This window comes from Anolis sagrei, chromosome 2 (genome assembly GCF_037176765.1).
Source record: "Anolis sagrei isolate rAnoSag1 chromosome 2, rAnoSag1.mat, whole genome shotgun sequence".
In the NCBI taxonomy this organism is placed as follows: domain Eukaryota; kingdom Metazoa; phylum Chordata; class Lepidosauria; order Squamata; family Dactyloidae; genus Anolis; species Anolis sagrei.
Genome location: NC_090022.1, coordinates 289,950,201 through 289,972,396, shown reverse-complemented (window position 1 = coordinate 289,972,396; position 22,196 = coordinate 289,950,201). Strand labels below are relative to the sequence as shown.

At 41.6% G+C, this 22,196-nt stretch overlaps 1 protein-coding gene across 1 annotated transcript in view; it reads right to left on the bottom strand.

Moving 5' to 3' along the window:
• LOXHD1 (lipoxygenase homology PLAT domains 1) overlaps nucleotides 1-22,196 on the bottom strand; it is a 269,577-nt gene that overhangs the window by 234,172 nt on the left and 13,209 nt on the right. Inside the window, exons 4-6 of the mRNA XM_067464668.1 lie at nucleotides 21,509-21,693; nucleotides 5,804-5,902; nucleotides 1,153-1,301 (exon numbers count right to left, since the gene is read on the bottom strand). Of these exons, the coding sequence (XP_067320769.1) occupies nucleotides 1,153-1,301; nucleotides 5,804-5,902; nucleotides 21,509-21,693 (433 nt within the window). The remainder of the gene's footprint in view (nucleotides 1-1,152; nucleotides 1,302-5,803; nucleotides 5,903-21,508; nucleotides 21,694-22,196) is intronic.

The following is a 22,196-nucleotide window of genomic DNA, read 5'->3' as shown; positions in this document are numbered from 1 at the left end:
TTACGAAGAGTCGTAGACGACTGAACGAATGAACAACAACAAGTAGAGAGCAAGAAAACAAAAGGGATAGTAGAAGTCTGACAAACACTCCTGACACCATCTCTCTGTAAGGTTAGCGGCAGATGAGAAGTGCTATAATGCTCCAAGAATATGATGGTTCCAAAATAGGTCAGGTCAGTTATTGGTGTTGTGATGTGCCTTCAAGTTGATATTATGTTTGTGTTTTCTTGATTTCATTTAGAGAAGATTTGCCATAGGCTGAGGGAGGGTGACTTGTCCATGATCAGCCAGCAGGTTTACATGGCTGAGCCAGGATTTGAACCTTAGCTTCCTGGAGTCAACCCAGTACAGTATGCTGGTTGTCTAAGTTCAGTTATGTGTGGCATCTAAACGACACCCTAGGTAATGCTGTCAACATTTCTCCTGAAGACCTTATAATGATTCACAAGGTTAGGGGGCATTTATCCATGTTACTCTTTCCCCCTTCAGTCCCCAACCACATCTCACCCATAGATCCCACAAGCTATGGCCCCAAAGTGTCAGTCTACATGGAAGATCTGTCATGATGGAATTATAGCCACTTGATTAAAGTTCTAAAGACAAAGAACCCAAAGACAAAACAATGGAAGGAGAAGACAGAATCTTTGGATGACAACAGAGCACCCATATAGTTAAAGTGAATGTCTGATAACAGTATTAACTTGTGAAAGGCATTTTTCACAGAACACTAGCAATCAGAGTCTTTGAGTAAACAGTTGCTCCATTCTCGGTCACTTGAAAGCCAAGCCTTTGTTTGCTTCCACACACAAGCGTCTCCAAATAAAATTAGACTCGGTGTACACTAAACAGGGATATATTGGAAAAGTAGAATGAGCCATAGTTCATTGGTAAAGTATACACATTGCATACAAAATATCCCATTGCATCTCCAAGTAGGGTTGGAAAAAACTTTTCTGTTAACTTAGGTCTGCATTCTATTGATTGTTCCCCACTAGAACAGAACAGACAAAAAGATGAATCCATAGTCCAATGGAGAGTCAACAATTGTGGCAATTCCACAGACATAATATTGAGCAACATGGACTAAAGCTTTAGCTCATACACAACGGTTTCTGACATCTCTAGAGGGAAAATAAGCACATCTGTACAAACCTTGGACAGGAACCAGCCAGCTGAGCCCCCTTTGTTATTGTGGCCAATGGCGATTTTCCGTAACTTTCCCATATTTGGAGCATCTAGTGTGAATTTGTCTTCTGCTCCTCTTTCAAAGTTGTCATTGTCATTGTCCAATCTTCTTTCTCCTAAACAGGATAAGACATCGAAGGAAAAATAAATTAGACGGTGATAAAACACACACACCAATATCTTATAATGTAGTGTTGATAAGCTATAACCCCAACACCATTGAATTTAGGCCTTAATCCCAAAATTGTTTTTATACTGTTGCTATTTGTGACTGGAGACTCTCTGAATCAATGAGATTTACCTCCATTTTGACTAACCTACAACCACTGATTGAATGGATCTACTTTAATTGCAACTAACCAACACGATTCCAGCATCTAGCAAAACCACTGCAAGATTTTTGTACTCAATTCATCAACTGCTTTGGGAACTTCCCAAACAAATTCATAGTGTTCTTATTTCTCTAGAATGCACATTTATGCACTAATTTCCAGTGACATCCCAAACATTTTTATGCAAGTTTGACACTGGTTGGTAGACGTCGCCTTTTTTTGCAAAATTTCGATGTTGGTTTGGCTTGTAGGGAATGTGATTAGAAACTAATTTCAAGGACCACAGGTTACTACAAGCCATGCTTTTGTTTCTTTCCACTTAGAATTGACATCACCAGCATCAAACCTGGTAGTGCCAAGCCGATTTCCATACAGGTTATTAGATATACAAACAGATGCCAAGGACAATTAAAGGAGTGATCTTTTCAAGCCACAGCTGGTGTGTTAGCAGTCGCAAAGTTCTCTCATATGTAGACCATTGACACATTTCTCCACCAGCAGAGAAAGAAGATGTCTCTAACAGTCTTGTTATACGTCCTTAGTGGATATTATCACAGGTTATTATTATATGACAATTTAACAGAGCAAACCAAGGCAGGCTCAGGGTAGATACAGGCTTGGTTGGCTCTAGGACCCATTGATTTCACTTTTTAGCAATCCATGGTACTCTCTCTTCCAGTACTATTTTTCTATTTCCAAATGCTCCCCCTAAAACCCTGGCCAACACACATTTTGGTGCCTGAAATGTTAGTTCTGTTTCTGGGTATACTCAACCTGCCGATTCCAAAAATGGCCCCAGTTTTCCTCTATCAGCTCTAGTTTTTAAAATAAAGGTGCCACCTACCAGCTGTCACCTATTCTCCCATAGAAAATTATGACAACCATATGTAAAAAACTAGAGCTGGTGCAGTCCATAACAATGCAATTTTCTGAATCAATGCCTCAAATAACCCAAGGAATTGAAGTCGTGGTTCTGGGACCAGGCTTTTGGACACAGACATAGATAACACTTTGGACATGGAATTGGATATGGAATTGACTGGAATTATGATATGGCTATTAATACTGTTTTTTTTTAAGTGTTTTAATGATTTTTACTTATTATTTTAATTGTTATTATATTGCTCTGTTATATGTAGTGGCATCGAATTGCTGCCAAATGTAAGCCGTTCTGAGCCTCCCTTTGGGGGTTGAGAAGAACGGGATAGAAATACTGGAAATAAATAAATAGGAACAGGCCTAAAAACTAAGACATCAAAGAAGTTGTTGTTGTTGTTGAGTCCTCTCAGGGAGATAGGAAGGGATAAAAATAAAACAATTGTTCAATGTATTGTCGAAGGCTTTCATGGCCGGAAACACTGGGTTGTTGTAGGTTTTTTGGGGGGGCTATATGGCCATGGTCTAGAGGCATTCCCTCCTGACGTTTTGCCTGCATCTATGGCAAGCATCCTCAGAGGTAGTGAGGTGACCTCACTACCTCTGAGGATGCTTGCCATAGATGCAGGTGAAATGTCAGGAGAGAATGCCTCTAGACCATGGCCATATAGCCCTACAACAACCCAGTAAATCTATTGTTGTTGCTGTTGTTGTTGTTGTTGTTGTTAGATACATAACAAGATTAGTACACAGCAAACAAGATCACTATGCTGGCTTTTGCACTGGATCACACATTGGACACTTCCCAAGTGCCTAGGACTGTGTGATGTATCGATGAATAATGCATGCAGATCCGAGTAGGGTGGCCTTTTGCAGCTCACAGATGTCAGCACCAATTGTTTTTAAGTGCAGGCCAAGGTCTTGAGGCACTGCACCCAGTGTGCCAATCACCACTGGGACCACCTTGACTGGCTTGTGCCAGAGTCTTTGCAGTTCTATCTTTAAATCCCTATATCATGTAAGCTTTTTGAGTTGCTTCTCGTCAATCCTTTGGTCACAAGGAATTGCAACATTGATAATCCATACTTGTGTTGTTGTTGTTGTGCTGTGAAATGTATTCTGGGATTCCATAGGACAGAACAATGGGAGTTAAAGTGGAATGATAGCACAATAATTCTGTAGTGTGAATGAGTCCCATGTATGCATTAGAAAACCCCTAATGCCCAGCACTCTCCTCCAATAGCAAAACATATAATATGATCCTCCTTTCAATGAACGGGGTAGAAGGGTTACACCATTAATCAGTAAATTAATCAGCTAAAATCTTAGATGGGGGATAGCTCATTTCTGCTGTAAAGGCCAAATGCAAATGGACAGAGCTGCACAGTAATTGCACCATTCTGGAAACAGAGGCCTATTTTCTTCTCAGTCCATTTGCTGCAATAAGGGAACGATTAAAGGTGGCTGTTCTATCTCGTAACACAAGGAGAAGATGTCTTGCATTGAAGGCCTTTCCTTCTCAATATCACAGAGAAGAAACTGACCTTGAGGTACAAGTAATATGCAAATACTTGTAAATTTGAGTGAATGGTTTATTAATCAATTAATGTTTAAAGTGTACATAATTAATCAGGTAAAATTATTTAATCAGCTGCGAGATTGAGTCGTTTTCCTCAAATAGGTGTTTAATACGTCTCCGCAGTGGGCTTAGAAAAGGCAGTTTCTTGAAAGAAATCCAAAAGAGCAGCTGCGTTCCTCGTAAAGGATAAGTTTGATCACTTCACTTGCTTAGCATGACAGTTTCCCTAATTCTGCTCCGGCCTTCGTAGGCATCTCAGAACAACGGAGAAAGAGAATAGCTTTGGAAACTCGTCATCCCTTCACATTCACTGGGTTTAAGTGAACACAGCATTGAGAAAGTGGGGAAACTGTACATTAAACATGTGAGAACATCTCTCTAAGAATCTTTAGGTTCTCCGGCACAATTATATGGTCTCCACCAAACATTGCATACATATCCATCATGACCAACTTTATATATAGGTGGGGGCTTGGGTTAGAAATAACCGAGGATGATGGGAGTTGTAGTCCACCCACATCCAGAGAGCACAGTGAATCCCATCGACAATGGATCTGGACGAAACTTGGCACATAGACCCGACGTGACCAATTTTACATACTGGTCGGTTTAAGTGAAAAATTCACCTTGGATGATGGGAGTTGTAGTTCAACCACATCCAGAGAACACACTGAATCCCATCGACAATGGATCTGGATGAAACTTGGCACATAGACCCAACAGGACCAATTTTACATACTGGTCGGCTTGAGTGAAAAATTCACCTTGCATGATGGGAGTTGTAGTTCAACCACATCCAGAGAGCACTGTGAACCCAACCAATGATTGGTCTCAACCAAACATGGCATACATACCCATCATGACCAACTTTATATATAGGTGTGCTTGGGTTAGAAATAACTGAGGATGATGGGAGTTGCAGTCTACCCACATCTAGAGAGCGCAGTGAATCCCATCGACAATGGATCTGGACAAAACTTGGCACATAGACCCAACATGACCAATTTTACATACTGGTCGGTTTAAGTGAAAAATTCACCTTGGATGATGGAAGTTGTAGTTCAACCACATCCAGAGAGTACTGTGAACCCAACCAATGATGGATCTCAACCAAACATGGCATACATGCCTATTATGACCAATTTTATATACAGGTGGGCTTGGAGGAGCAATGATGAGGGATGATGGGAGTTGCAGTCCACCCACATCTAGAGAGCACTGTGAACCCCACCAATGATGGATCTGGACGAATCTTGGTGCACAGACACCAAATGACCAATTTTACATACTGGTGGGGTTGAGTGAAGAATTGACCTTGGATGATGGGAGTTGTAGTTCAACCACATCCAGAGAGCACTGTGAACCCAACCAATGATGGATCTCAACCAAACATGGCATACATACTCTACCTATTACAACCAACTTTATATACAGGTGAGCTTGGGGGAGCAATGACAGATGATGATGGGAGTTGCAGTCCACCCACATCCAGAGACGAGGCAGCTGGAGCAAACTTGGCACACATATCCATCATGACGAACTATAACTACTGGTACAGCTTGGGGTCAATGAGAGATGTTGATGGGAGTTGTAGTTCATTCACATACTTATGCTTTTTCTAATGGGACCATCCATAAAATCCAAAACCAAGCAAAGGCTATTTCTAATAAATAGTGCTACAGAATCCCTAACCTGAGCATTGTTGGGTACCTAAGCTAGTTAGAGAATAAAAAAAATAGTCTCAGAAGCAGCACATCTTTTCCAAAATCATGCCCATCTCAAATTGGTAGAGAATGCCTTGTTCAGCTCTGTGATTTGCTGAAAGTATTACCTGTGTCTCCATTCTGGCCAAATATGTTAATGAAAACATCGGCATCGGTTCCACTGCCGTTCATGTCACCGGTGAACACTCTGACGACATATTTGTTCACTGCGGAAAAACAAAACAATCACATTACAGAATAACATTATTTTAAAAACGGATATCTGAAGCATTACAAAACATTTCTCCAAATGAGTTGTCTCGCTTATGAGAAGGGTTTCCCATATGTGTCCATTCACCATTCAGTGCAGTTGGCTTTCCACATTTGGCAATCTAATTATTCACAGATTTGATTTAAAATATTCTCTCTGGGAATCTCTAGATCCTTCTGCTCATCCCAAACAGCCAAAGTCTTTCTGGCCACTATGGGTTCAATCTGTTCTACAGAAATCAGACTGAAGATCTGAAAAGAGTTTTGCAAGTTTACATTACACAGGTGGATGGATTGGAAACCATTTCAAACCATTCCTTTAATACAGTGCATTCGCTCCCTCTGCTGGTTAAAGAATAAAATTGGTAACTTTTTCAATTTATTTTCCCTCTTGGGCATATAAATATGAACCTTAAGCAAAATTTAAAAAGATATTCAATTTTTAAATAAAATGCTATGAAATAAAATGAATCCCAGCATAAACACATTGGAACCCAGAACTACTCAATTATGAAAAGCCTCAAGATGACCCTATAGAAAACTGGGCATATTTAGATCAAACAATCCAAATGCATTGTGCAAATTTCAAGCATCTTGAAGAATCAGATAATAAGCATTTGGTCAACTTTAACTACACACAAAGCACCAAGTACATTTTGGGCCAAGTGCAAGGCTCCAGTCATCACTGAACTGCAGCCTTGGCAGGCATAGTCAGTAGTTATGAATGCTATGAGTTGCAGTCCATTCAATCTATGAAGCAAAGTATTGGAATTGGGGGTAAGTAAAAGTTGGAATGGGGGCTGCGGTGGAGCATCAGGTTAAACCGCTGAGCTGTGGAACTTGCTGACTGAAAGGTCAGTGGGTCAAAACGATGGAGCGGAGTGAACTCCTGTCATTAGCCCCAGTTTCTGCCAACCTAGCAGTTTGAAATGCAAATGTGGGTAAATCAATAGGTACCACTCTGATGGGAACCCGTATGCAGTCATTCTGGCCACATGACCAAGGAGGTTTCTATGGACAACGCTGGCTCTTCAGCTTAGAAACAGAGATGAGCACCATCCCCCAGAGTTGTACACAACTAGACTTAAGGTCAAGGGGAAACTTTTACCTTTATCTTAAAGTTGGAGTATTCCTAGGGACCAGAAGTGTGTTGGATTTCAGATTTTTCCCCATATTTTGCAATATTTGCTTGAAATACTTTATTGCACAAAAGAAGGCAGAGAGGAGAAGGTTACAGAGTTACTTCGCAATGTTATTTTTTTCTGGATTGCATCCAGGAATGAGTAATGGCTATTTGGAGTGTATCTGTATCTGAATCAATGCCATTTGACAATACTTTAACTCTTATGGAATTATGGGAGTTATAATTGTATAAGGCCTTTAGCTTTCACTGTCAAATAATTCTGCGACCTCACCATATTACAAATCCCAGGATCCCATGGCAGTTAATGTGGTGTCAAAGTACATTAGATCTAAAGTGCAGACACACACACATCAAAGGATAACAAACTCACTTTGGACTTAAGTCTAAAAGAGCTGTCCAAAGTTCTGATTCTATTTAGGGGATATAGGCCAACAAATTTAAAATTTAGCCTAAAATCAGGAGTAGATTCTCTGCTTTACTTATATCAGTGGCTCCCATTCTGTGGTCCACAAGAACAAAAATATGGTCCGTGGTCACACCGCTACTACTACTTGTCTCAAAACCAAGTGGCATTGAGAGTGACTGGTCTCACGAAGCCCTCTTATAGTGCTGAGGGAGAGCCTGATTCCCCCTCGAAAAACTACTATGACCACATCAGCTCTAGATTATTAAATATGGTTTTCTGTGGGCAAGCAGATCGACTACTGCATGGCATATGTTCTGTATCAGAAATTAGAGCTGATGGGGTCTATCCAATGCAGTTTTCTGAATCAGCACCCCAAATAACCAAACAGAATCTAAAGTTGACCAAAAACCGATTCGTAACCCTTTTGGGACTAATATTGGAGAGTGGTCCCTGGTCAAAGTGGTTCCTGGTCAAAGTGGTCCGTGGTCAAGAGTCATGGTCAAAACAAGGTTGGGAACCACTAACTTATATGGATGATACAAGCGGATAAGGGACTGAAGATCTGAAAAATGGAAGGAATGTATAGGACTTTCTAAAAGAATGGTCCATCATGTTTTTTTTAAAAAACACACTGCTGATTTCTCATGACTTTTAAAAATCTTATAGCTCATTTATTTTCTTATTACTCATATGTAAACCCCATAGCATTGAGCCATAGCAGTTAAAGCAATGTCCTTTTCTCTATCTCTTTGCTGTTTGCATGTAGATATATCAAGCACCAGGTGGCACTCTTGGAATTTGCTCTGTTGGGTTTCTGAGCTCCAGTTACTGCAATGAAGGTAGGTAGACATGACTCAGTATTAAAAGCCATTGTTGCTACCTTGGAGCAATGTACATGGACTCCTTTCTTCCCCCAATGAAAAATCATAGGTTAAACCTAGAACACCCAGAAATTGAGGAGAATCACTGCAGGAAGAAAGGTTGCAAAGAAGGACTTTTAAAAATGATATTACCAGAATACTAAAGAGTGAGCTGTTCAACTAAGGATGCATACACACCACTTTAACTACCATAGCTCAATGCTATGGAATCATGGGAGTTGTAGTTTTATGAAGTCTTTATCCTTCTCTGTCAAAGTTGTTGTTGTTTTTATTATGTTTATTTATACCCGTCTTTCCCTCTCTACAAGAGAGAGTCAAAGCAGCTAGTGAGCTAGTTGCTAATGAAACTACAACTCCCAGAATTACAAAGCATTGAGCCATGGCAGTTAAAGTGGGGTCAAACTGCATTCATTCTATTGACAAGCTGGAATGTGTCCAGAGGAGGGCGACTCAAATGATCAATGGTCTGGAGAACAAGCCCTATGGGGAGCGGCTTAAGGAGCTGGGCATGTTTAGCCTGAAGAAGAGAAGGCTGAGAGGAGACATGATAGCCATGTATAAATATGCGAGAGGAAGCCACAGGGAGGAGGGAGCAAGCTTGTTTTCTGCTTCCCTGGAGACTAGGACACAAAACAATGGCTTCAAACTACAAGAAAGGAGATTCCATCTGAACATGAGGAAGAACTTCCTGACTGTGAGAGCCATTCAGCAGTGGAACTCTCTGACCGGAGCGTGGTGGAGGCTCCTTCTTTGGAGGCTTTTAAACAGAGGCTGGATGGCCATCTGTCAGGGGTGATTTGAATGTAATATTCCTGCTTCTCGGCAGGGGGTTGGACTGGATGGCCCATGAGGTCTCTTCCAACTCTTTGATTCTATGATTCTATACGTGTAGACTTTGGAAATCAGGGTTCAGTTCCAAATTACAACTCCCAGAGTTCCATGGCTATTATTATCGTTATTGTTATTATTATTGTTATTTGATATACAACAAGATTAGTACACAGCAAATGAGATAATGATCCTGGCTTTTGTATTTGTTGGACACTTCCCAAGTACCTAGGACTGTGATGTATCAGCAAATAATGCATGCAGATCTGAGTAAGGTGGCCTTTTGCAGGTGACAGGTGGTAATTTTGTCAGCACTGATTGTTTTTAGATACAGGCCAAGTTCTTTAGGCACTGCACCCAGTGTCCCGATCACCACTGGAACCACCTTGATTGGCTTGTGCCAGAGTCTTTGCAGTTCTGTCTTTAAATCCTCATAACATGTAAGCTTTTCCAGTTGCTTCTCCTCAATTCTGCTGTCACCTGGGTCAAACACCATAATTTGTTTTTTTTTCCCCATGATTGAGAGGTCAGGAGTATTGTTCTCCAATACTCTATCAGTCTAAATTCAGAAGTCCCAGAGGAGTTTGATGTGTTCATTTTCTATAACTTTTTCAGGCTTGTGATCCCACCAGTTTTTTGTCGCAGGCAGATGGTATTTGTGGCACAAGTTCCAATGGATCATCTGAGCAATGGTATTATGCCTCTGTTCATAGTCTGTCTGTACAATCTTCTTGCAGCAGCTGAGGATGGGATCTATTGTTTCTCCTGCTTCCTTGCAGAGTCTACACTTGGAATCTGTAATCGACTTTTCAATTCTGGCTTTGATGGCATTGGTTCTAATAGCTTGTTCTTGGGCTGCCAGAATCAGGCCCTCCATCTCCTTTTTCAGAGTTCCATTTGTGAGCCACAGCCATGGTTTTTTCCTTGTCAATTTAGCTCTTAATTTTTCCCAAGAACTGTCCATGGAGAGCCTTCTTTTGCCAGTTTTCTCTTCTGCTTTGCATTGTACTTTTACGATATTCACTCTTTGCCTTTTGCACTTTAAGCAGTTTTTTTACTATTGACTTCCATCAATGTTGGTTCTTGACTGCCATTCTATTATTATTATTATTATTATTATTATTATTATTATTATTATTACTACTACAAGATGAATTCACAGCGAACAAGATCACTCTGCTGACTGTTGTATTGGATCACATGTCAGACACTTCCCAAGTGTCTAGGACTGTGTGATGTATCGGCGAATAATGCATACAGATCCCAGTAAGGTGGCCTTTTGCGGCTGGCGAATGGTAATTTTGTCAGCGCCAATTGTGTTTAAGTGCAGGCCAAGGTCTTTAGGCACTGCACCCAGTGTGCCAATCACCACTGGGATCACCTTTACTGGCTTATGCCAGAGTCTTTGCAGTTTGATCTTTAAATCCTCGCATTGTGTCAGCTTTTCCAGTTGTTTCTCCTTAATCCTGCTGCCACCTGGGATTGCAACATCGACGATCCATACTTTAGCACGATCATGAGGTCAGGAGTATTTTGTTCCACTCTGTCAGTCTGAATTTGGAAGTCCCAAAGTAGTTTAATGTGTTGTCGAAGGCTTTCATGGCTGGAATCACTAGGTTCTTGTAGGTTTTTTCGGGCTATAGGGCCATGTTCTAGAGGCATTTCTCCTGACGTTTCGCCTGCATCTATGGCAAGCTGTTGTAATTTTAGAGTTTTTTAATACTGGTAGCCAGATTTTGTTCATTTTCATGGTCTCCTCCTTTCTGTTGAAATTGTCCACATGCTTGTGGATTTCAATGGCTTCTCTGTGTAGTCTGACATGGTGGTTGTGAGAGTGGTCTAGCATTTCTGTGTTCTCAAATAATATGCTGTGTCCAGGCTAGTTCATCAGGTGCTCTGCTATGGCTGACTTCTCTGGTTGAAAGGCACTGCAGACTACTTCAACCAGAGAAGTCAGCCATAGCAGAGCACCTGATGAACTAGCCTGGACACAGCATATTATCTGAGAACACAGAAATGCTGGACCACTCCAACAACCACCATGTCAGACTACACAGAGAAGCCATGAAATCCACAAGCATGTGGACAATTTCAACAGAAAGGAGGAGACCATGAAAATGAACAAAATCTGGCTACCAGTATTAAAAAAAACTCTAAAATTACAACAGCAAAACAGCAGAGAGGAAACAACCAGGCACATCTTAACACCTCTCAACAGAACATTTTCCCAGGCTCAGCCAGGCCTTCAAATGCTAATGAAGGTGGTCAGTTGAAACATTCACACCTAGCTTCAGCAGAGAGCTCTTTGCCCCACCCCAGTCATTCCACAGATATATAAACCCATTTTCCTATTTCCAACAGACCTCACTACCTCTGAGGATGCTTGCAATAGATGCAGGCGAAACGTCAGGAGAAATGCCTCTAGAACATGGCCCTATAGCCCAAAAAACCCTACAAGAACCTAGTTTAATGTGTTCATTTTCTGTAACTTTTTCAGGCTTGTGATCCCACCAGTTCTTTGTCGCAAAAATTACAATTATTATTATTATTATTATTATTATTATTATTATTATTTCCATTTATACCCAGCTTTTTCTCTCCTCAAGGAGACTCAAAGCAGCTTACATTTTGTGGGTTGTTGGTTGTTGAGTAGGGTGGCCTTTTGCAGCTGACAGATGTCAGAGCCAATTGTTTTTAAGTGCAGGCCAAGGTCTTTAGGCACTGCACCCAGTGTGCCGATCACCACTGGGACCACCTTTACTGACTTATGCCAGAGTCTTTGCAGTTCGATCTTTAAACCCTCATATCATGTTATTGTTGTTGTTGTTGTTGTTGTTGTTGTTGTTGTTGTTGTTATTCTGACACAAAAACACAGTATGTCACAGCAAATGAGATATCACGAAATCACAAGGCAAACACTTCCCAAGCATCTAGGATTGTATGATGTATTTTCGAATGATGCGTGCAGATCCAAGTAAGGTGGCCTTTTGCAGTTGACAGATGGTGATTTTGTCAATTTTATGGTTTCCAAATGCCGGCAATGAGGGAATGAGCTGGAAGGACAGAAAACAAACTAGCACCAACTATTCTTTTACTTCTGAATCTTTGGTTCTGCAGATTGTTATGAGTCCTGAAGACAGGAGAAGGTGATGTCATGCTCATTAATTTTCAGCATGGCTTTGTGTGAAGACAGGCATTGTGTGCTGCGATAGGGGGGCCAATTACGTGTTGCCAAAAAAAGAACAGATGCCACACCTCCCAAAAAAGACAACAAAAGAAAATGTAGATTTCTATTAAGATGTGCACATGCTCATTTAGAGTTATATGGGAGTCTTTTGAGCAAGACTTGCAATATTTATAAAGAAAAACTGTGCCTCTCACCAGGAGAAGGCTAAGGTCCAGTGTGTTTGCTGCTCATTCTGGGGTGATCATCTTCAAAGCCCTTACTTTCCCTTCTTGGGAATCTTTTTGACTTTACACTGAAACAGAGCTGGGAAGCTTTTTCAATAGTCTAGAAATATCTTAATTAGGAAGAACTTCCTGACTGTGAGAGCTGTTCAGCAGTGGAACTCTCTGCCCTGGAGTGTGGTGGAGGCTCTTTTTTTGGAGGTTTTTAAACAGAGGCTGGATGGCCATCTGTCGGGGATGCTTTGAATGCAATTATTCTGCTTCTTGGCATGGGGTTGGACTGGATAGCCCATGAGGTCTATTCCAACTCTATGATTCTATGGAGGATTGTTCTCTAACACTCCTTCGAATAGAAGACTGACATCTATGGCCAGTTACTATGGGAATTATGGAAGAACAAGCCCAAAGGAAGTAACTTTTCTAAGCTCTGCTAAAGGCAAGAGACATCATTGCTACCAATACTACCCCAAAATGATTGGTCAAAAGGAAACTCAAAATGACAATTTGAGCAATTCTCATGAACTATTTTTTATTAAGCTAACTTTCACCACCTTAGCAATGCAAAGGTGCCTATAATATCATAGAATCATAGAATCACAGAGTTGGAAGAGACCTCATGGGCCATCCAGTCCAACCCCCTGCCAAGAAGCAGGAAAATTGCATTCAAAGCACCCCTGACAGATGGCCATCCAGCCTCTGTTTAAAAGCTTCCAAAGAAGGAGCCTCCACCACACTCCGAGGCAGAGAGTTCCACTGCTGAATGGCTCTCACAGTCAGGAAGTCCTTCCTATGCTTGCAATCAGCTCTTCACATTTGCAGATTTGACTTTTGCAGATTTGATTACTCAACGGATTTGATTAAAATCTCTCTCTCTAGAAATCTCTAGGTCCTGTTTGGTCAACATGTGCCAGAAATTGATCATGGAGTCATGTTGCAGGACCTAGACCAGAGGTTCCCAATCTTTGGGGGGGCCTCTAGGCAATTTGGACTTAAGTTCCCACAGTTCCTAACAGCTGGTGAGCTGGCTGGAATTTCTGGCAGTTGAAGTCCAAAACACTTGAAGGCCCATAGGATCAGGAAGCACTGACCTAGAGATTCCTGGAGACTTAGAGCAGTGGTTCCCAACTTTTCTACCTCCAGATGTTTTGGACTTCAGCTCCCACAGTTCCTAACAGCTGGTGAGCTGGCTGGGATTTCTGGGAGTTGAAGTCCAAAACACCTGGAGGCCCACAGGTCGGGAAGCATTGACCTAGAGATTCCTGGAGACAACACTCCTCTAGATCCTTCAGTGCAATTTTATGGTCATCTTCCAGTGGCAGTTGACCATAAAGCATGCTGGCAAACCTAGGTTTTCCTTTCTTAAAAAATGTTCTTTCCAGCATTCACAATTTTTCATTTTCCTGGTAGTCCTGTGCCCCTAACCTCAGTGAATATGGAAGCTTTACTGTATTTGTTTGCAACCCAGAATTAACTCCTTTTAAAAAGATAGATGGAATATCCATTTGGGTCAAAGTAGGAAGAAAATTCAGGGTGTGATTATGTACAAAAAGGCTATACAGACAGTCCCCAAGTTACAAACAAGGTCAGTTCTGTCGGAGCTTCCGATGGTGCAATGGGTTAAATCCTTGTGCCGGAAGGACTGAAGACTGACAGGTCGGAAGTTCAAATCTGGGGAGAGCACGGATGAGCTCCCTCTGTCAGCTCCAACTCCTTATGTGGGGCCATGAGAGAAGCCTCCCATAAGGATGGTAAAACATCAAAACATCCATGCAACGTCCTTAGGTAAAGGTGAAGGTTCTCCCCTGACATTAAGTCCAGTCATGTCTGACTCTGGGGTGTGGTGCTCATCTCCATTTCTAATCCAAAGAGCTGGCGTTGTCCATAGATACCTCCAAGGTCATGTGGCTGGCATGACTGCGTGGAGTGCCGTTACCTTCCCGCCGGAGCGGTACCTATTAATCTACTCACATTTGCATGTTTTCAAACTGCTAAGTTGGCAGACGTTAGGGCTGACAGCGGAAGCTCACGCCACTCCCCGGAATCGAACCTGCAACCTTTTTGGTCAACAAGCTCAGCAGCTCAGCGCTTTAACCCACTGCACTACCAGGGGCTCCATGGGCAATGTCCTTGCAGATGGCTAATTCTCTCACACCAGAAGCAACTTGCAGTTTCTCAAGTCGCTCCTGACATGAAAAAAAAGTTCTGTAGGGTTGTTCTTAAGTTGAATTTGTATGTAAGTCGGAAAAGGTATACTTTTTAAGTGTAGCTCCAGCCCAAAGTATATATTTGTCAACTTTGATTAGCATAGGGATTAACACTCATGTGGTGTTTGTTTTGCTCTCTCTGTCCCTGTTCAGAAGATTTCACCTCACTTTTCATCCCTGTGATATAAGATTTTGGAAAATTTGGCTTGTTGTGGAAACAAGGATTGGTGAGAAAGCTTCAGTGGAGACACCTTTTCCCCATGGTAATGACTCTTTCAGGAGTGAATTACCTTCCGAGAGACAGATTTCTCTCTCTTCCTGTTGTCTCTCCTCCGTTCTTAACTATGAATCATTTGCAAGTTGGATGTTTGCAACTTGAGAACTGTCAGTGTTTGGGAAATATGGACAGGTGGAGTACATCTACACTGTAAAATGAATTCAGTTTGAGCCCACTTTAGCTCCCTGCCTCAATACTATGGACAGGGCAGCTCAACCCATTACGCAAAGTAAGCATTTGCAGTATAGTTGATTTTGCCCAGAGGCGCTCTTGAGGTGCTCTTTGGGGGAAAAAGACCTTGACATATGTGAGTTGTAGTTACTGGGATGTATAGTTCACCTACAATCAAAGAGCATTCTGAACTCCACCAATGATGGAATTGAACCAAATATGGCACACAGAACTCCCACGACAAACAGAAAATATATATCAGTGATTGGTTGGGGGGGGGGGGCACCAAAATACTGTTTACTTACTGTTGAAAATTACCTAGGGCCGCCTCTGACTATGGAGTCCTGGGAGCTGTAGTCCCTATCTTGTTCTCCTGGTGCCTCACTAAACTACAAATTCTAGAATTCCATAGCATTTAGCCATGGGAGTAATAGTGTCAAACTGCATCAATTCTACAGTATGTAGATGCATCCTGTTTGAGGAAAACATTCAGTTGATGTACACACGCAGAAGGTAGCTGAGAAATTTGCTCCACTTTTCCAGGATGTCTCCAGTTCAATGAAGTCTCACCATCACAGAAAAAGAGTGCCAGGCTGGGAATCCCTTCTTGCTGGGTGGTTTTGTTTACTTGTTTGTTTGCTTGTTAAAAGAAGCAAGTGGGCTCGCAAGGCCTCATGTCAAATCTCCACCAGTTGCAGCAAGCCTTCCTTTATGTCTTGCTCTGGAAAAACTCAATGTTTCCTTCCCCTTCTTATCTTCTCCTTTCCTCAGCAGGTGAGGAGAGACAATGGAGTGCAGAGACAGCTTTGAAGTCAGCTGCAAAGTGGCTATTTGGAGGCATTGGAGAGGGGGAATCCAGGACTCCAGCACAGAGAAGTCACAGATCTCTGCATGGATTCGCCAATGAATCTGCAGGCTTTCAATGTGTTAAATATATGATAGAAATATCTACTGATTCTTTAAGGAGTCAAGCACTGACAAACTCTTGTGCTCCTAGGAGCAGACTATAAAAAGTAGATGCACTTCTAAGCTTGTTTCTGATTCAGAAAACCTCTTGTTCTCAATTAGTACCAGACCAAAAAGTCATGTTGAATGTCATGAATTGCCATCCTTTAGGGGAAAAGAATGTACAACGGGTTGTACAGAATTAGATTTTTGTTCAACTTGAAGAAGAAGTAACATAGAAAATGAATGAAGTATGACATATGCAGTTATATCTCGAAAAGAAAGTTATAATGTCCTTAATGAACTCCTTTTTCTGAACTCCTCTGGAATGTGTCCAGAAGAGGGCGACTAAAATGATCAAGGGTCTGGAGAACAAGCCCTATGAGGAGCGGCTTAGGGAACTGGGCATGTTTAGCCTGAAGAAGAGAAGTCTGAGAGGAGATATGATAGCCATGTATAAATATGTGAGAGGAAGCCACAGGGAGGAGGGAGCAAGCTTGTTTTCTGCTTCCTTGGAGACTAGGACGCGGAACAATGGCTTCAAACTACAAGAGAGGAGATTCCATCTGAACATTAGGAAGAACTTCCTGACTGTGAGAGCCGTTCAGCAGTGGAACTCTCTGCCCCGGAGTGTGGTGGAGGCTCCTTCTTTGGAAGCTTTTAAGCAGAGGCTGGATGGCCATTTGTCAGGGGTGATTTGAATGCAATATTCCTGCTTCTTGGCAGGGGGTTGGACTGGATGGCCCATGAGGTCTCTTCCAACTCTTTGATTCTATGATTCTATGATTCTATTATTCTATAATGCCAGGTACAGCTCTCCTCAGGTATGTGATCTTTAAAAAAAATAGGCCAGCAGCCTGTTCATTTTTATGAGATCGTAAGTCAGACTTATGGGAATCACATTACTGGTTTTTGTGGTTGTATTTGGTCATTGAATGCAACCACAAAGCCTACTTCTTAAGCCAGGCAGATTTTGGAATCTCTGCATTTGCCTATATATACATAATGAGACATCATAGAGATGGGACTCAAGTAAAAACACAAAATTCATTTATGTCTCATATACATTTTATACACATGGTCTGACGGTAATCTGCAATACTTTTAACACAATCACAGGGAATACATTCCCAGACTTTGCATCCATATGTATTACTGTGGAAAATAGGAAACCCTATTATTTTTTAAGTGGGCGAATAGAAGAGGTGCAGAGAAAGGAGATTAGCTTGTAGAGGTGAATAAGAGGGGTTTTTTTTCCATGTCAGGAGCAACTTGAGAAACTGCAAATCACTTCTGGTGTGAGAGAATTGGTTGTGTGCAAGGACATTGCCCAGGAGAAGCCCGGGTGTTTTACCATCCCGTGGGATGCTTCTCTCGCATTCCCGCATGGGAAGCTGGAGCTGACAGATGGGAGCTCACCCTGCTCCCCAGATTTGAACCATCAACTTTTTGGTCAGCAGTCCTGATGGCACAAGGGTTTAACCCAACGGAGGCTCTTAAATGAGTGAATGAAACTGTGGATAAGCAAAAATATGTGTATTTGTTCCATGACTTTAATGTATTTTGAATCTTTGTTCTATCTCTTTTAATGGTCTAATGCTTTGCATATTTTAACAATTTTGTAACACATCTTGAGTCATGGTGAGAGGTAGAAAACAAACAAAAATACTGTTAGTATTATTTCTGTGGATATGGGACTTGTACTGTAATTTTATGTGTGAAATAAAGTTAGTCTACATTGAACCATCAAAAAGCAAATGTGTAACTATTTCAGCCACCATTATAGATAAGTTTGGATTTTGGAATATATTCCAGTAAGCAAGACTCATAAGGCCATATTTTACCTGTTCTTATATAGAGGCTTTGGGGGCCAAAAGGACTTAATCATCTGCTTCAGTTCAAAGTCAAATGCATTAGAGGAAAGGAAATAGCACAAGGCAGAACAATATCCCTTTTCTTGTAATTCATACCCACAGGGCAAATTAATACCAACTCTCCATAGTGGCACCTAAGTAAGTGGTGTAATTGTAAGAACCACCACTGGCACATACCACCTTGTCAAATCAGTGTGGGAAAGAGGCAAAGGAAGCCTTTCTGCTCCAGACACACCTTCCCTTGGCCATAAACAAGTGTCCATCAGATGGAAATGTAAACAGTGCCAATAACAGGATCCAGCTATTAGCATGAAATTCTGGAAATCCTTCCACTTTGGATTCAGTTCCCATGTATATGCTTGGTAAGGATGACTTACCATCCAGACCTGCCCATATAATATAATAGGGCCTGACCTGAATGCCTTAAGATTTCACACCTCACTTCAACAGAGTTTGCAAAGTTCACTTCTCTCAGTTTGCTCTGTCAGATGAACTGCGACTGACCTAAACAGTAGAGGCTCCATTTTCACCGTCTTGGCATCAGGGGTCACATCCTCACTCAAGTTACAAATACTCTATTGCCCCTCGTGATTAAAAAAGCTTGATATTCAGAGAGAACTAGGTAGAAGTAAACCAATCTCAAGGACAGATCAAACCTATCAGTTGAACATGGCTTGAGCTGGCTTGTTTTCTGCTGCTCTAGAGACTAGGATGCAGAGCAACGGATTCAAGTTGCAGGAAAAGAGATTCCACCTAAACATTAGGAAGAAATTCCTGATTGCAACAGCCGTTTGGCAGTGGAATAGGCTGCCTCTGGTGTAGTGGAGTCTAGAGGTTTTTAAACGGAGGCTGGATGGCCATCTACCGAGAGTGCTTTGATTATTGTTCTGGTATGGCTGTACCAGGAGCTCCAATTTTATTTGCTTTGTATTAAACGTTTGCTTGCAGTCCAAGGTTTCAAGGAGTCTGCAGAAGGGTGGCTTCCTTTGGTTGCAGTCATAGGGCAAGTCACCTGTCCATCATCATTAAGTTTTGGTCCCACCCCTTGCTCAGGGCAATTGGGAAGGGAAGGGAGCCATTTTTAGTCAGTCTCAGCAAGGAAAACTAATGTACAGGACGTGTGCAACCTTTCCCTGTACAAAAGCTTCAACCCTTAAGACCTTCCGGGGGAGAACAGTCTTAAGATCTCCAAAGATTTCCAGGGAAACAGCCCTAAAGACCAAAGAACTCTAGCTGGAGAACATCTAAGCCTTTACTGGTAGGTCCACTCGGCGTTCGAGACGCAGTTCAACCCAGTAGTGGAGCCACATCAGTAAGGGTTAGATTACAGTCAGCCTGGGAGAAGTTAAAAAGGGGATTTTCCATTTAAAGTAAAGAAGAAGTTATTGAAGACAGTTGCCTGTCCTTCGTGGGCAAGATTAGGAAGTCGCTAGTTGCATAAAGCTTGGAAGCATTTGTTTAGCTTTATTGAAGACAAGAGAAGTTTCTGTTTGATTGTTCATTAATAAAAGACTTTGTTATACTTCACAAGCCATCTAAAGGTCATTTGTGGTGGAAAACCTCTGAGAACTTCTCCTTGGGCCCCCTGGCTTCCCGCTGGGCAAAGATTGCACCTCCTGTTCTAAAGGAAATTCTTTACAGGTCCAGCAGGTAACAGAACATTTTTTTTCAGCATGGCAGAATGGAGTTGGACTGGGTCGCCTTTGGGGTCTCTTCCAATTCTAGGATTCTATGATCAGACTACAACTTCCAGAATCTCAAGGAAGCCTTACCAATAGCCATACCATATGAAGTTTCTTGGAGATATTCTCCATAAAAGTAATATTTTCAAACTCTGGTAAAATGCTGTAGTTTTTTTTAGGAGGTATTTCAACCAGATATTTCTTTCAGGGAGTTGTGACCCTTAAAACCAAGTTCAAATCCCTAATATTTGGGGAGGAAACTAGGAGATTTTTCTAAAAGGGATTTAGAAACATAGATTTATAGATAGCACTGCAGATACTAAGTCTTCCTTAGCAATTGGTGGCATCCATATCAACAGGACTTAAAAGTCCAAGCTTTAAGAGAGCTATCCAGGATGCTGAACACTAGCTCATTATTTGATCAATAGTTCCAGCACCTTGGACAGCTCTTTCAAAATGGAATAGAGTGTATCCCACCAAGATGGATGTCACCAATCCCCAGTGTGTCAACTTACAATCCTTCACAAAGTAATATATACTAGAAATGTGGTCTGAGAATATCGCATTGCCTTGGTCTGAAAGTCTGCAGGAATTGCCAACCGAAGCACATCTAAAAGATGTCCTGTTTGAACACTTCCAAAGATGGCAAGTCCCCCACCTCCCTAGGCAATTTGTTCCACTGTCAGGTGGCTCTAATGGCATAGAACTGTGGTTTTCAACCTGTGATTCATGGACCACCAGTGGTCCACAAGAACTAAAATATGGTCCGTGGCCTTGCCGTTACTACACCATTGCAACAAGAGTCACTGGTCTAGCAAAACCCTCTTATAGTGCCGAGGCTTTTAAATTATGGTTTTCTGTGGGAGAGCAGATGGAAACTACCGGATGACATATGCTCTGTATCAGAAACTAGAGCTGATGTGGTGTATCCAATGCAGTTTTCTGAATCAACACCCCAAATAACCACACCAAATCTAAAGTTTACCAAAAACTGATTTGTAATCCTTTTGGTACTAATGTTGGAGAGTGGTCCCTGGTCAAAGTGGTTCCTGGTCAAAAAAGATTGGGAACCACTGGTGTAGAAGCTTTTCCTAACGTTTAGGCTCTCTTCCCTTCAAGCTTGAATCCATTGATCCACATATTAGTTTCTGGAGTGGACAAAAAACAAGGTTGCTTCATCTTCTATATGACCATTCTTCTGGTATATAAACATTGCTACAGTGGGGTGATCTTCAGTCCACTCCAGGTTTTTGTCCAGACTTTAAAGGAGCTCTCTAAAATGCAGAACCCATTGGCCAAGATAGGTTTATCACTTTGGATAACTCCTGTAAAATTCAGATTAAAACCCACTGGCCAATTCACGGAAGTCCCATTCTGTCACTGATGACAGGTATAATACTTGTAACTTCTTATTCTAAGCTCCACTGATTGGTGATGGGAATACGTACACTTTTCTTACCACATTAGAGTTGCCGAGAAGCTCTTCTGAAATTCAGACAAACCTAGAGGAGATTCATTGCCTCACTAAAATATTATTGCCATTGACTAATAATATTTATATATGTCCAGGAACATTCCAGTTGTATCCGTAGCACCCATAAATTCCCTTTCCCCCCTCTTATAAATGTCTTGATTGCATTATGGCACAGAATATTTCATCCATTCATTCCACAAGTATCATTCTGTGCAAGGTGTTTTGTCTTCATATGCTGTTCAGTTGTTAAGTTCATGACACAAACTTACCTTTGGGAACATCCATGGGGTTGAGGCTGCCAATCAGATCTCTGACATAAAGTCCATCTCCATCGTCTCTGCTTAGCCAATTGTTGCAGGGGAAATAAAACCGGAGGTGTGGCCTGGCCATGTCTGTCACAATCACACGGTCCAGATACCAACTGGGACTCATACTCGTGTTGTCATGCTCAATTCTGCATCACCAATAAAGGAAAAAAAGACAACTCAAAATTTAACTACAGCTGAAAATGTTATATATGCACTATATGATACTGGCAGCAAGGTTGTTGTATGCTCAGAATGATAAAAATACTCATTCGGCTACAAACATAGAAGTAGTTTCTTTAAGCTTTTGAAATGGCTGAAATAGATAAATTGTCTACTTTGATTATAGAAAGTTCATAAAACATTGGAAATTAATTCTTTTCATCTTTCACAAAAAAAGTAAGAAGAGATTATACTTGCAAGATGTGAAGATTGCGACACTTTAAGTCAAAAAAATTTTTTTGTTGTGTCAGGAGCAACTTGAGAAACTGCAAGTTGCTTCTGGTGTGAGAGAATTGGCTGTCTGCAAGGACGTTGCCCAGGGGGCGCCCCGATGATTTGATGTTTTTATCATCCTTGTGGGAGGCTTCTCTCATGTCCCTGTATAAGGAGCTGGAGCTGATAGAGGGAGCTCATCCGCCTCTCCCCAGAT